At 44.7% G+C, this 16280-nt stretch overlaps 1 protein-coding gene and 1 long non-coding RNA gene across 18 annotated transcripts in view; both read left to right on the top strand.

Moving 5' to 3' along the window:
• Nucleotides 1–16280, top strand: part of dctn1b (dynactin 1b) — a 71764-nt gene that overhangs the window by 33159 nt on the left and 22325 nt on the right. For 6 of the 17 annotated variants that reach the window (XM_048995651.1, XM_048995639.1, XM_048995646.1 and 3 more), the window contains 4 exons: nt 8510–8527; nt 10940–10960; nt 12822–13013; nt 15169–15366. In XM_048995651.1, coding sequence (XP_048851608.1) covers nt 8510–8527; nt 10940–10960; nt 12822–13013; nt 15169–15366 — 429 coding nt within the window. The remainder of the gene's footprint in view (nt 1–8509; nt 8528–10939; nt 10961–12821; nt 13014–15168; nt 15367–16280) is intronic. The other 11 variants (XM_048995643.1, XM_048995649.1, XM_048995657.1 and 8 more) reach the window with 6 other exon arrangements.
• On the top strand, nt 13252–15155 carry LOC125720352 (uncharacterized). Its single transcript, XR_007385425.1, has 4 exons — nt 13252–13292; nt 13913–14098; nt 14130–14253; nt 14409–15155. It is a non-coding gene; the product is annotated as an uncharacterized LOC125720352 (long non-coding RNA).

A 16280-nucleotide genomic window follows, 5' to 3' on the forward strand; every position in this document is an offset into this window, starting at 1 on the left:
GCCCTTTAAGCTATCACCTTAGTGCAGTGGTTACCATGCAGATATAAGCAGTAACAGCTACAGGGAGAGAGGGGTGTAAGGTTACTTCTTGGGTGCGGTTGGCTTGCCCCACCGGCCCCTGCTACTGCAGCACTTACTCGAATTGCGCCGCAGTGCCTAGACTCATGAGGAAATATCGGTACCTCTGATTCCACAGCCCGTCAGCAAGTCACGAATTATACTAACCCCACCCACCCACGTTTGCAAAAATGCATCCGCACTGAACTCCCTAGCTGTTATGTGGTCTGACATACTGGCATGTCCTGTCGGTAGGTCCTTCAGCCACCTCTTCAGTCCGGCGCGGGTGTGTGAGTGCTTGTGTGTGGAGATGCCTGCAAACCCGACCGGCCTCCTCCCTTCCCTTTGCCGCCATTTGCGCCTGTCCTCTCATCCTGTGCTTTGGGCTGCTTGCTCTCTCTTGGCTGCCTCCAGATCCTGGTCACTGTTTTGCCGTCTGCTTCCATCTAGTGGCGTTCAAATTGTACGAGTGTCTTAGATGTTCGTTCTTAAATGGAGAATATGTAACTGGTTTTGGTGGTTTTATTTTATTAATCTCCTAAAGGAAATTCTTGCAGAGTGACTTTAGTTGCGTTAGCTGTTTTACTGATATTCAGCTCAAGACTGTGGGATTTTAATAAGATAGATTAAAGTGATATATAATATTCTAGCCCTCCTATGCAAACAAAGCACAAACAAGGCTAGAAAATAAAACACGTTTTGTGGTTGTATCTGTCTAACTTCCTGTTTCATTGTACACTTTGAGGACGTTATAGATGAGGGTTGGCTTTGGAGAGAAGGTCCCCAGTGGAAGGCAGAACTGAGGTGGGATGACAGTATTCATCCACTTTGAGGTTTCTTATGTACAGTAGGCCTGGGCGATGTCAAAAATTTTTTTTTATATTTTAATGTAAAACAATTAGGATAGTCAATATTTTGAGTCGTCCAACCCACCCCACCCAAACACACAAGCATTAATGCCTCCGGCTCTACATTTAATTTATTGATTAGTACAAATTTAAGTTTAACATAAGCTGAAAGTGTTGTGTTAGCTATCTATGAGGAGTTAAAAAAGTGAAAATGGGCATAACAGATGTCGTTGTCTCTCGTCATAACGGGCTTCTTGCGCTACAGTGGAAATATGGTGAAGGACTAATTAAAACGAATTAATAGTATAATAACTACTTTATCAAACACTGTAAATGTGCAGATGGTTCTCTTTTATCATCTCAGGGTTTGGCTATATTCTGTGAAGACCGTTCTTTCCCGTAAAAGAAAGAGACTTTGCTGATGTGGTTGTCGTCCCTTATCTTGAAAGGGAACTACCAACAGTAAGCGCTTGTCTCATTTGTCCGTCCACATGAGCTGGGAGGCTCATAATTCCCACTAAGGAGGTTGCATTTGAATGCCTGACATTCCAGCTGTCACCGATGTGACAACGTCAAGCTTCCCAACTTGTGAGATCGGCAAACAGACTATTACTTCAATGGGTAATACTTTTGAAACGCTGAACTTTAATGACCATGATTTTTTTCAAAAGCTGCATCAGAAATTAAGGTTGTAAAGCTGATCTGAAAGACGCATCCTAAATCATTCTGTTATCCTCCTTTGTGTGTGGCGTAAGTCACTGTGAGACCCCGATGCCAGGATACTTTGTCATTGTCGAATACCAATAATGTCGTCAAATCGCCCAAGCCTAATGTACAGAACTGTATCAATCTTTATTAAGAGGGTATCAACCATATAAACATGGTTCTTGTTTTCTAGAGATCACTTCACGTTACAAGTTTCAGGTTGGTAAATGATTTAAATGAGAATTTTAGGGTGTTGATTAGATTCCCCCCCCCCCCCACACACACTTCACAGCTCGTGAATAGCAGTGATTGACAGTTAGCAGAAAAACACACCAGCAACAGGAAGTTTCACAAGTGACAGCACAGAGATACTGGATTATGCCAGAGCGTGGACAAGGAGTAAAGGAAGGTGACTTGGGGTGTAACTGTGCTCCGTGGCATGATATTTGCCAAAAATATGATGATACGCATTATAGGGATATAACAATGCTCCGTGGTACAGAATCATTTATTAATGTTAATGGCCCAGTAGGCCTAATCTTAATTTTCCTTTGAGACTTTATTTTTGCATTTTGCCCTGGAGTCTACAGAATATAGAAAAGATTGCAAGAAAAAAGAAATTGTTTGAAAACAGTCTTCTTATACATGTACATGCCTAAAAAGGAAAAAATAAGGACTGTGAGATCTTAGTTTGTTTTCTGTCTTATTTTGTTGAATATATTGTGAGTGTATCGAAGCATGAGCATCCGTGGGAGCTGCAGATGGAACCGCGGGTCGTCTAGTTGGTGCCGTCTGGAATAAGGGCCACTCCCTGCCTGGGCCCTTTGGGCTTGTGGCTGGTAGAAGCTTTCTGGTCCATTTGGCGACCTCTACTTTTTATCTCTGGTGATCCTCCCCCACACAGTTGTCTTTGACATCATCTCTAGTTTCATCACCCACAGAGCCATCACAGCATAGCGCAGAGCACTGATGCTGAATTCTGCTAGCCCTGATTAACGGCAGTCCCACTCTGTAGTAGCAAGGTCAATTACACTCTCTACTGAATGTAGATGCAACGGGATTTTCTTTTAATTGGTCCGTAGTTTCACCCACCACACTGTTAGGGTCAGCTGACCATTCCCTGCATTTAGGTGTAGAGATTGGGCACCTTTAGCAGGCTATTTCATGCCATGCAATATAGATTTGACAGATTAGGGTCAGCCAGTCCCTGGAGCCACTGGGGGTTAAGAACCTTTGCTTAGAGGCTCAACAGTGTAGTCACTCTGCCAAGGATGGGATTTGAGCCAGTGACCTCATGATCACGAGCACAGCATCCTCACCCAGTGAACCACACAACGGACCTGTGTGACTTATGATTATTCTGAACCAGAGCATTGAAATTTCAGTGCTGTTGGTGGATAACGTTAAGAATATTTCACCTCTTTATAGTCCTAGGCAGGTATGCTAGATATCAAGGTTGGGGCCATTCCGGAATGCATTCCCAAATCAGGAAATGGAACTGGAGTTGGAACTTAAATCTCCCTGAAATTCAAATTTAACTCCAATTTGTAGTTTTTTTTTTCCAATCCCAGCTCCAGTTTCCTGAGTTGCACTGGAATTGATCGATGCATTCTGGAATGGCCCCAACCCCGCTAGATATACCAAACATGGTGTCTACTAGAGATTGGAGATAAAAGCAGGTCTCCAGAGTTTTGCTGTGAAGTCAGATGCCGCAGCCATATTACAACAGGCTAAGAAAATACACACAGAAATATTAGCCAGTTGAACAGTTCCTGCTTAGTTTACTGCTCACGATGGCATGGTGTGTTATCTGCATTCAAGTTCAGTAATCCTCATGAAAATAAAGTGGGAAATAAAGTGTTTTAACTTCTACGTATCATGCTTGGCTATTGAAATGCTTCTGATCAGACGAGGGAACATCTTGGTCTCTTTTGGAGTCTGAATCCCCCTTTTGCTTTGCCTGCACTTGTGTGAATTTTGCTGCTCGTCACTCCGGCTAGGAATCTGACTCTTTGAATTTTTTTAGGGCCCAAAAGTGCATCGTCTCATTTACCGCTAGGAAGTAATATTCTGTCAGGGATGCATGTTTTGATATGTAGAATGTATATGAATGTTTGAATATTGAGTAGATCTTAATTGCAAGTGGTCATGGCTCCAGGTCCCTCAGGAGTGTAAAAAGCCTCACTAAGGCTTTGTGAGATGAGGTACGGCACAATATTCTTATTATTTTATGTTATACATTGCATGTATTAAATATTATGGTTCCTTTACTTATTATCAGCTGTCTAGAGGAATCCACCTGATTTTGCAGGTGATTAAATTATTTTACTGGCCTGGGGCCATGGATCGTGCTTGTGGGATTTAAGTGCCTTTCAACCTCAGTAGTGTTCTGTGTGTATGTGGAACAGTCCATCACCCAAAGAAATTCAACCGATGGCTTGTGAGACAAGGTTGACATGAATTATGCGGATAAACAGATGGTCTGCTATGAACTGGCAGCCCAGAACAGCACAGGTGCCAAAAGACCAATAGAAGCATGTACAACATGTCATACCTAGATGAAAATCAGGTATCTCTCTTATTCCTCTTTCATCTGTTCGTCAGCTTTAACACTGAAAAAGCTACTAGTCAGCAGCTATTGGTCAGTTCGTTGGCTTCATTTTGTCCTTAACGTTTTATAAAACAAAACTGAAAAGCTACAAAGCTCACAGTCCCGTAAAATGTTTTTTTTTTTTATCTTGTGTGAACAGGATAATATCTTGAGTGCTCAATATAATATTAAGATAATAAGATTAGACTGCTGCCACCGCGACCTACCCTGGATAAGTGTCAGAGGATGGATGGATGGATGGATGGATGGATAAACAGGGTATTGAGCACATTTCTGTGAACATGGAGCGATGAGTACCACTCATAAAATTGTACTTCAATCTTGGAATGTCTTACATTCATGCTACATTAAGGTAAAGTTTGCCTCATGTTCTATATTCAATTTTCTAGATGTGGCAAGCTTGGTGGTTTTTAATCTCAAATTTGTGATGTCCGATGCACAGGCAGAAATTTTTGTGATGGCTATAAAAATAGGATATTTCAGTTGTAATGAGACATCGATTAAGCCTATTGAGTTAATGGCAACTCTTGGACATCTCTTCCATTTGCAGATTCTTTACTGGCAAACTTTAATACATTTTTCAATGTTTGCATGTGCACTTCACATTAATTTACTGTCAGACTGCTCATTCATACCACAAAGGGTGTAATAACTGTTATAATAACTCTAAAGCAACATGCGACAGATACATCTAACACAATATGCTTTGACTGTGGGGAACAATGCACACCTTTTGGATTTTCAGATTTTTTTTCCCATATATAATTATTTGTAGTTACAATCTATACATTCAGTGTACATTGGAATAAATAAATGGGCTAATAACTCTAAAACAAAATAAGGGGTGCCCAGACTTTTTCAGCTTGCAAACTACTTATAAATGACCTCAAAATGATCTACCTACTACAAAAATGCAAAACATATTTTTATTTATAGATATACAGAGTATTCTTTATTATTATTATTATTATTATTATTATTATTATTATTATTATTATTATTAATAATAATAATTTCCCTTTGAGATAAATAAAGAATTTTTGAATTGAACTGGGATTTTAGTTCCTTCACCTTTCTCTTTCTCAGCTCGCTTTTTGGAGGGAAGTTAATGTCGTAGTTTTTATGAACAGTCCGAAAACGCCGCTCCACATTTCCCTTCTCCGGAATAGCAATGGCAGACTGACAGATGAAGCAAACGCACTTCGAATATAACATTGTGAAAACAAAAACTCCTCCTTCCATTCCATATGGAAGTGGTCGGTTTATGGCTTCTTACTTGGTCCTGCTCCCCCATTCATTTTTATACCCTCTCTTAAGTTTAGTAGAAGTAAATTTGAGGCGACTCGGTTGCTCACTGGAATTTTGCGACAGCTGGTGCGGTTGAACGTCTCATCCATCCTCTCTCTTTTATACCATGCGATCTACCCACTCTACCTTTGCGATTGACCAGTAGATCGCAATCCAAGTATAGGGCACTCCTGCTTAAAACGGTTCATTATGGGACAGTGCACAACATTAAGTGGTCATTTATTGCACAATGGAAATACTGAAAGTATATCTTCAGGAGGAGGTTTGGTGTCGGTTGCTTTAAAGTTTGGCTAATTTCTTGTGTGCACAAAGTAATTCTATTGTAATGCATTTTTTACCTTGTGCATATAAAATAATGTTGAGACTTGGTGGGCTTCATAGAAGGCAGATTAGTGGTAATTAAGAAGTAATACATTTTTTCCCAAATCACGATTGCAGTGTTTTTCAACCTTACTGGGAGCTGGGAGAGCGTTAGAACCAGGACCTTCTCGAGGCCCCCAAAAACGAGAACCACTGACATAGATTATTGATTAGACAGATAATACAGGCAGTCAGCTGCTACGTGATCCATGTATGATATCATGGGCTATATTGCTTGGCCATAATAGCACTGGGCATTGTAGAGATGGAGGTCATGTTACAGATTTAGGGTTTGGTTTCCTATAGGGGGATTCTTCATTGACAGAATTTATCATCAGCAGGTTGGCATGCAAAGTAAGGGCCCCGACCTTCATGCGGGCATCTCTGTAAGCCTCATGTCAGCGGGATCCAGGCTGTGTCCTGCCGCAGCGGTATTTTTCCTGCACTACCTCAACGTTGCTTTCTTGCTCTGCTGATGTGGTTAATTCCGCAACTTGAGCCATCTCCCGAACCACTGTCTGTCCACCGGGAGCTGTGTGGCCTGGCCAGATGCTGCTCACTTTGTAGCAGGGCTCGATTTTCCACCTTCTGCCGACGAACACAAAAAGTATAGTAGTGGTAGAGGTCAGTTTCATTTTTATTTTCTGTTTATTGGTGCTTCCCAGGGATATGCAGAAAAGTTTTAAGACTTGGTTTTCTCCGAATCTCCTTTATGTATCTCTCGTTTCAAAATTTGGGATTTTTTTTTTTGATGCGTCCTGCAGTGGGTTGGTGCCCCGCCCTACGTTCTTCTCTACCTTTCCCCCATAGCATCCAGGATAGACTCCGGAAAAGCGGGTACAGACAATGGATGAATGGATGGATTTTGACACGCAGTGCAAAATATTCCAGCTGTGAGGCAGCAGGTAGCTTCTGATCCATTTAAAAACTTTTAAATCGATGAAAAATGAAATGTGTGCGACCAATATACTTTTCTGCTAACCAACTGCCACAGATTTTTAATCCTTTTTCGGCTTTCTAGACATGATTATTGCTGTCCTGAATCCTGTAGTGGTCTGTCCCTGCAGTTGTATGAAAAGTGTGTCCTTTCCATTGGAAATAAAACTGCCCATGCGATCTTTTCCCATGGCCTCCTCTTTGTCTGAGCAGATGATATGTCAGTTTTTCATTGTATACATGTACAATGACCATATACATTTGGCTTTTGTGGCATAAAAGTTCTCTCTCAAAGTCTTCAGATTCCCTGCTTCCGCTGTTCACTGCTACCTTGAGCTGTATGTTAATCAAGGTAAAATAGGAGAAAAGGAAAATGGTTTGACGGGAGGGAAGCATCAATGAATTTGAACATCGTGTCTCTACTCTCATAAGGTTGTATTTAGTTAGATACCATTTTATCGCTGTGGAAAAGATGTGAGAAAGTGTACAGGAAATACTCAGTAAAACTTTAATCATGATGTTGCGGTTTTTGTTCAAAGTCATTTTAGTTTATCGAGCTACATTGATACGGTGTCTGCCAGCGACAGTCTGGGACAGTCATCCGCTTCCTTCCAGTTGTCATGTCCAGATGTAATTCCTACAGGTGTTTCATGCTTTAAATAAACACTCTGTCAGGATGACTTTTGTTAAAGGGCAAGGTTTGGAGTATGGGCGTCGGCATTATGTGAAGGCTGTTGATGTCTTGTGCCTGACAGCCACGTATTGCTGCACCACATGTTACATGTATCTGTGGGCTTAGAAAAGAAAAATCACTGCAATTCTGGCTGCCCCCCGGGCTGCCCCCCGGGCTGCCCCCTCTGCCTAGCTATCCTCACATAAAGACAAAGGTAAATGCAACACAACACTCTTAGATAGTTATGCACTCATGCAGGCACATAAATCTATGTGCACCCACAAAGAGATTTATACGAGTACTCAGGTACTCAAATTAAGTCCCGTGACCTATCTTTTGCTATTGGCAAGCTCTTGTAGCCCGTTCTGATTAGTCGCGGGAAGAGGTGTGTTGCTAGGATACTACGGGGACTTGCAATCCTGCCAGCTCTCCCCCCGCCCCCCCCCCCCCCCCCCCACAATGCTTTATTCTGCATGAATCAATAGCTAGTGCAATCCTTTCTCTGTCTCCGTTCCTCTCTCACTGTCTCTCTCGCTCTCTCACTCTCTGTCTTTATTTCTGTCTGGGGAGAAGATGGGAGGGGGGGAGGCGGTGATGTAATGGCCTTCTAGGGCAACGGTTGGAGAATCACAGCAGACTGTTGGGGGGGGGGGGGGCGGGGGTTTCTCTGTGAGCAGGTGCAGGGAAGGGGGCCTGCGGAAAGGCAGTGCAAGATGGTAGCTTTCTAGAGAGAAAACAGAAGGTGTTGGTGCGAGAGGACAGACAATAGCCCGCGATTGGACGGCGGCGGCGGAGCGGATTTCCCTTGGGAATTCGCCAGCAGCATCACTTCTTAGCTAATCAGCCGGCGCCATGCCTTACGCTAAGCACGCATTGTTCCGGGATTACTAGCGTCTTCCTGCTGCCTTTCATCTATCTGTCTCTCTCTCGCCCGCTCAATGTGATTGTGACTGAAGGTCTCTGTTTTATCTCTACCTGCATCTCTCCTTTTTTGCAAATATGATGAGACAGACGCCCGCGCCACGGAAGGTACTAGTTACTCTTCTTTTTAATTCTACCACAGCTGATTTGTCATCTCTCCATCATTCGTTTGGTCCCAGTGGTGCTTAGAGTCAGTGGTACCAGTCTGTGTTGCGTGAACACATTGGGGTGCCTTTGCCTTTTCGGTTTGCGAATTATCCTGCTACTGCTGGGTTTTTGCATGGATGGGGAGGGGCAGCTATTGGCTCATAGGTTTGATTTTTTTTTTTCCAGTGCTTTCTTGTTGTAACATCCTCACTGTTGTGTTTTTTTTTGTCATATATTTTATATTTGCCGTTAATTTGCTTTTGTAGTGATATGTTTGTGTTATGTATTCAGTTGTCATTTTCACTGGCATGCAACCCTTGTCAGTTATGTGATTGACCTGCTGAACAAGATACTTCAAGTGTCAGCGGGAGAGTCGGTGAACTTCTGCAGGCTGCAGCCACAGTAGCTACACCTTCTCGATAGCATGAATCGTTTACGAACACAAAAGCATCGGTCTTATTTACAGCATGATTTTGGTGTGAAGTCAATCATTTATTTACCTTCCGATCGTTTAAATATTCCCGACTTTGAAGTCACCTAACAATATTTGAGTATTTGAAGTCAAAAATATAATTTAATATTTCACTATTAGTCACAATGCCTGTCATCTCTAATTTGTTGTCACTATAAAGTATGAAGGAAATTTATACTGAATGCCCTAGGAGTAATTTAATTAGTGTCTTGAACTGAAGAGGCAACAATGTTTTTTAGAGAAAGTGTTGGAAGTTTTGAGTATGGAAATTATTAAAAGAATAAAAAAGTCAAAGAATATGAAAATCCAGCTATGCAAATATGGTTCTTTTCCTCATACGGTAGGTTTCACCAAATGAGACATTTTCTCTCGTATTTTGTAAAATTTGGAAAGACCATTTGGAAATCTCAAATATTTAAACTCCTTAGAGTTAATCAACACTGTAGCTTATGCTATTCGGAAATTAGGAATTTTACCTCAAGGAAACGTAATTTCTCGTGTTGGTGTAATTTATTAGGAACTGTGAGCCATATCAGCATTTCTGAAGACCTCAAATAACACTGAAACCCATAAGGAGAAACCGATTTTTGATATATATCAATTCATAAGTTGGTTAACATATAACACAGAAGTTTTTAATTAATATGTAAATGTTAGCTAATATCCTACCTAGCACAAATTGACTATTTTATTTTAGTATTTTAGTAAAGGTAGTGTAGTAGACTTGGATAGGCAGTGGTATCACATCAGGAGAATGTTCTATTCCCTCTGTACTTGGAGGCTGCTGTCGCTGTAAACACAATGAAGCCATTAGCAGATGCTTTTCGTACCAGTCGTTGTTCTTATCAGCATATGCTACACCAGCCCAGCTCCAGTGACAATGGTAGGTCTTCAGGGCAATAGCATCTGTAAAAAGTAGTATTTGATCCACCCCGCTAACAATTTTTTGTTCTGGTAACAGTTATCATATGTTACAATTATGTTATGGAACAGTTCAAAGTCTCCAGTTTTCTTGATGTTATCCCTGTACTAGTGGTAGTAGTAACTACTACAGTTTAAGAGTAATGATATATAAGTAGCTTTAGAGCATCATACAGAAGTGGGTAGCACTGTTGCTTTACACCTCAAAGGTCATGGGTTTGAGGCTGGTTGATGCTTTCACAGTATACACATATCACACTTTTTCATAAAATAGTTTTATTATAATGCAGTATTAGTTATGTTAAAAGGATGTTCAAGTAATTTTATCATGCTGACATTGATAGAACCTTGTGTGAAATGTGGAAATAAACAATAACGTTACAGTAAAATGTTCTCTGCCAACTTTGCGAAGACCTTCCCATAACGTTTACTTAAGTTCTGGGAATGTTCCCTGTTAGCTGTCCAGCCATTTCTGTCCCCCTCACTTGCCTTTGGGACTGATGGTTTAGTTTAGAATTGATATCTGATAGCTGATAGGTTTGACTGTGGAGAAGCTCTGCAGGAATAATGGGCGGTTGGTGCAGGCAGCTTGGGGCTTTTCTGTATCGCCTGTTTATGAGAGGACAGACAAACGGAGAATGAGAAACTGTGAAACGAAGAGAATCAGAAGTCCGGCGCTGCAATGAGTAGCTCAGATAACCAGTACTTTTGTGTGTAAATGAGCCCTTCTTTAGTTAATACATTATTGTGATGGTCTTTCAGTTCTTTGGGGCTTTTCGTGGTTAAGGTCTGGTTTTGTTAACCCCGACTATGTTCTTCTCCTTCCGCTCCACGGCATCTCTCCTGCGACTGGCCCACTTCCCCTCTGCTTCTCCGTCCGTCTGTGCGTCTGCCTGCCTGCCAACCTGCCTCTTTGTCTGTGTGCCTAACCTCTCCTCCCTGTGACTCTGTTCGACACAAACCCTCCTATTTTCCTGCAGACCACCACCAGGCGCACCAAGGTGAGCTCCATACCCAGCGTAGGGGATTATTTTGGGGGAAGATGGGCTCCAGCCCAGTGACACGTGGTTTATTTGCCTGATCTTTGGTCACAGATTGCGATGCTGTGATTCAAGGCAACTTCTTTGTTTTGTTCATAATTGCACATCGTTATCCCATTGTTATTTCCATAAATGATGAATAAACACGTGGTTTTCATCACATGGTAACATATCCTTCAAACGTGTGTACATCTTTGAATTTTTAAACACATCCAGTGTTACTTACTAAGGGAAAACTATTGGTAAGGTTACTGAGGGCAACTATTCTGACTGTTCAGTCAATTAAGGAGATTGCAATAATGAAGTCAGGGAATATGTTGAAATAAAACAAGGCACCAGACAATAAATTTGAAACTGCTGCTGTACTGATACATTCCTAGTGTTTAGAGAGCAGAATGCTGTGCTGTGCGTATCACCATGTGGTTAATGGATCACGACGCACGATTCGGCTGGAGCAGAAGTTATCGATCACAGATGCCTGTAAATACCGCAGCAAAAGCTGATGGGCCCCTCCGTTCTGGGCGCACTGCAGTCAGACGCAGATCTGCAGTGCATTTCCCGAAAACTCCCGCTAGCCACTTACATATGAATGAATGTTATATTTATATAGCACTTTTAAAGACACCCAGAGCAATTTACAGAACCAACGCTGAGCCACTTCAACCACCAGCACTGCGGGTGAAGCACCCACCTAGATAATGCGATGGCAGCCATTCTGCTCCAGTATGCTCACCACACAGTAGCTGAGGTGGTGAAGAGGCAGGAGATAATTCACCAATTAGATATAGAAGATGAACAGGAGGCCAGTTTTGAAGGCCCACAGTGGGCAGTCTTAGTCGGGACATCGGGGTACCTCCCCTACTCTTTCAAAAAATTTATGACCTAAGAGAGGCATGGCCTCGGTTTTACATCTCATCTGAAGGACGACACCATTTTTACAGCAGTGTCCCCATCACTGCAATGGGGGCACTGGGATCCACACTGACCACAGGACGGGGTCCTCCTGTTGGCCACACCAATGCCTCTTCCAGCAGCAACCCAGCTTTCCTAGTTGGTCTTCCATCCAAGCACTGGCCAGGCCCCAACCTACTTTGGATGGATTACCTAGTCTGCACTGCATATAGCTGTTGACATATGGTTCCAGCTTTTGGGAAACGTAACCCTGTTCACCAAGCCCATGTGTAGAGCTGCAGCAGTGACCCACACAGAAATCACATGATCTTTAGACATTCAGGATATTTTCACAGTCACTCATTAAGCTGTGGTCACAGTGGGAGAGGGGACACTTCTAACAATATGCAGTCAGAGCCTCGCTATCACACCTGGAGGTGGGGTGGCTACAGTCCTTCTTAACTGCCCATTTTTACCTCCAAACCTTAGCAGGGACACTGCTTCTACTGTAAAGCCTTTATCTGTTACCTTGTAGCACCACACTTGGTGGAAGATAAAGGGCATTGTGAACTTGAAGATGTCCCATGTTGGTCAAGGTTTGTATTGTGTAGATTTAGATGTTTCACAAGTAACAGTTTTAACGATGTTAAATTTACTGGGTGTATTGGTTAATGCTGTAGGATTAGAGGGTTATTCGGCAACAAATGTAGCGCTGGAGCCTCTCTCCCTGCAGGTGTGTTGCCGTCTGTTTTAAATTTAGCATTTCCTGTGAATATTTAACACTAAATGAAATGTGTTTCAGGATTTGTTGCCTTTTCATGAGGAGTTTGTTTCAGATGGGCTTTGTTGCAGGCAGGATATATGGGTTACAGTGAAGCAGTGCTTGTCAGCCATGTGTGTCTTGTATGTTCACATGAATAATCCCACCCAGCAGCCCAGCCGGCCCACTGGCTCCACGGCATCCAAGGCGGGCCCCTCGGGGTCAGCCTCCGCCTCTGCTGGGGAAATGAGCAGCAGCGAGCCCAGCACCCCCGCTCAAACTCCTCTGGCAGCACCTGTCATCCCATCACCCAGCGGCAACCTGCTGTCACCCGGGGCCCCGCCCGTACCTGTCCCCAGCAAGGTAAGGCATGCCCCGTCCAGTCCCCAGCAAGCTAAGGCATGCCCCGTCCAGTCCCCAGCAAGGTAAGGCATGCCCCGTCCAGTCCCCAGCAAGGTAAGGCATGCCCCGTCCAGTCCCCAGCGAGGTAAGGCATGCCCTGCCCAGTCCCCAGCGAGGTAAGGCATGCCCCGCCCAGTCCCCAGCAAAGTAAGGAATGCCCCTCCCAGTCCCCAGCGAGGTAAGGCATGCCCCGCCCAGTCCCAAGCGAGGTAAGGCATGCCCCTCCCAGTCCCCAGCGAGGTAAGGCATGCCCCGCCCAGTCCCCAGCAAGGTAAGGCATGCCCCGCCCAGTCCCAAGCGAGGTAAGGCATGCCCCTCCCAGTCCCCAGCGAGGTAAGGCATGCCCCGCCCAGTCCCCAGCGAGGTAAGGCATGCCCCGCCCAATCCCCAGCGAGGTAAGGCATGCCCCGCCCAGTCCCCAGCGAGGTAAGGCATGCCCCGCCCAGTCCCCAGCGAGGTAAGGCATGCCCCGTCCAGTCCCCAGCGAGGTAAGGCATGCCCCGCCCAGTCCCCAGCAAGGTAAGGCATGCCCCGTCCAGTCCCCAGCGAGGTAAGGCATGCCCTGCCCAGTCCCCAGCGAGGTAAGGCATGCCCCGCCCAGTCCCCAGCGAGGTAAGGCATGCCCCGCCCAGTCCCCAGCAAGGTAAGGCATGCCCCGCCCAGTCCCCAGCGAGGTAAGGCATGCCCCTCCCAGTCCCCAGCGAGGTAAGGCATGCCCCTCCCAGTCCCCAGCGAGGTAAGGCATGCCCCTCCCAGTCCCCAGCGAGGTAAGGCATGCCCCTCCCAGTCCCCAGCGAGGTAAGGCATGCCCCGCCCAGTCCCCAGCAAGGTAAGGCATGCCCCGCCCAGTCCCCAGCGAGGTAAGGCATGCCCCTCCCAGTCCCCAGCGAGGTAAGGCATGCCCCGCCCAGTCCCAAGCGAGGTAAGGCATGCCCCTCCCAGTCCCCAGCGAGGTAAGGCATGCCCCTCCCAGTCCCCAGCGAGGTAAGGCATGCCCCTCCCAGTCCCCAGCGAGGTAAGGCATGCCCCTCCCAGTCCCCAGCGAGGTAAGGCATGCCCCGCCCAGTCCCCAGCGAGGTAAGGCATGCCCCTCCCAGTCCCAAGCGAGGTAAGGCATGCCCCGCCCAGTCCCAAGCGAGGTAAGGCATGCCCCTCCCAGTCCCCAGCGAGGTAAGGCATGCCCCGCCCAGTCCCAAGCGAGGTAAGGCATGCCCCTCCCAGTCCCCAGCGAGGTAAGGCATGCCCCGCCCAGTCCCCAGCGAGGTAAGGCATGCCCCGCCCAATCCCCAGCGAGGTAAGGCATGCCCCGCCCAATCCCCAGCGAGGTAAGGCATGCCCCGCCCAGTCCCCAGCGAGGTAAGGCATGCCCTAACCTGCTGTCACCTGCTACCACCACCCCCTGCCCCTAGTACCTGTCCCCAACCTGCTGATCAGAAAAGTTATGTTTTCAGAGGAATTACTCCATGCTGTAAATTATTTCCACACTTTAGCCCAGATTATACTGATAATGTAACTGGCTGGAAATAGGCTTAACCAGGGGCTACCATCTCTTTTTCTCTCAGGGCCAAATTCCATCAGCAACACAAAGCCAAGGTCCACTGACTCCTATCATTATGGTCATACTTTAGGCTAACTTACTGCTAAGTAACTGCTAAGCATCCATACTGCAGACAGTATAGCAGGTTTGATCATGGTTTGCATGGTGTCTGGTGCTGTGCTATCTTAAGCTCCTCCCATTTTACCATCTCCTTTTGAGTTAGGGTGAAGGGGCATGATGCTGAACAAAGAGGAGGGGACTGAGATAGAGGAATGGCAATGACATCTCACATTGCTTTTGGTACCACTTTACAATAAGGCTCCCTTTTGTTAATTGTAAATGGTAATAACTCATTAATAAAAAGAAAACAGTGTTATAACTTGTTTAAAATTGTCTATTTATAATTTGCAAAGTGTTATAACCTAATTAATAACCTGCTTATAAACCATTCATAAACCCTTTATAAGGGTAGCCTTATTGTAAAGTGGCACCATGCCTTTGTTGCCCCTCCCTTTCTTTCTCCTCCTCTCATTCCCTTGCCTCTCTTGCTTTCACCGTCTCCCTCTCTTCCTCTCCCAGGAGGAGGAGGCACTCAGGGCTCAGGTGAAGGACCTGGAGGAGAAGCTGGAGACCCTGCGTATGAAGCGCAATGAGGACAAGGCTAAGCTGAAGGAGCTGGAGAAGTACAAGATCCAGCTGGAGCAGCTGCAGGAGTGGAAGAGCAAGATGCAGGAGCAGCAGGCCGAGCTACAGAAGCAGCTTAAGGAGGCCAGAAAGGTAGCGAGCCCTGATTCCCCCTCCTGCCTCTCGTCGGCTCCCTCAGCTGTGCTTCTCAGAGCTCTGCAGAAACCCACAAGATTAGACACCATTTCTAACAGTGTTTTCTGTTTTTATTACTTCCTTGTACTAGAAATGAAAATAATTTCCTAATTATTGATTTTTACTTGCCTGCAATGGGGTTCGCGGCCCATCCTGGGTTGGTCCCTGCCTTGCACCCATAGGGATAGGCTCCAGACCCCTCGCGACCCTGAAAATAGACAAGCAGTTTGAGAAAATGGATGGATGAATGGATGGGTTTGTACATGCATTCCCAGTTTACCAACTGAAAAGACATGTTACTTATGGAGTTTGTTGAACTTCCTTAAATATTTCACATTTATGTATATGCGTGGTTAAGAGATTTAAAATGAATCGGGGACATCACTTTCTCACACTATCGGTGTTACATTGGTCACTTTCTCACAATAACTGGATTACATTAGGTAATAAACAAGTACATTTATCTCTACCGTGTAAAAGGACAATGACATACCGAATGCGAAAGAGCACATTTCTTTCATTTTGCATAATTACACTTCATTTCTTCGCATAGACTTTACTCATTTACCGTAACGTTTTAATCTCGGCTGGTTCTCCTTTAACGATGCGTGTTTTCACACCATTATACCGGAGCCCATATTCTCATGACACCAAAAACTAAGTGTCCTGACAGGGGTATGGTGCTGGTTCTTAATGAATATCCTGTAAACTTGGCCCATGCAGAACTTCAAACAGCAAACCTAGAAAATTAACAAGGAGTCAATCAATTAAAGTCAGTCAATTAAAAAAGAAGCCTTATCAAATATTGATATTTATAATAATATTCTAAAACTTACATGCAGATTCTGATATTGATGATGACCAAAGTTTTT

This window comes from Brienomyrus brachyistius, chromosome 25 (genome assembly GCF_023856365.1).
Source record: "Brienomyrus brachyistius isolate T26 chromosome 25, BBRACH_0.4, whole genome shotgun sequence".
In the NCBI taxonomy this organism is placed as follows: domain Eukaryota; kingdom Metazoa; phylum Chordata; class Actinopteri; order Osteoglossiformes; family Mormyridae; genus Brienomyrus; species Brienomyrus brachyistius.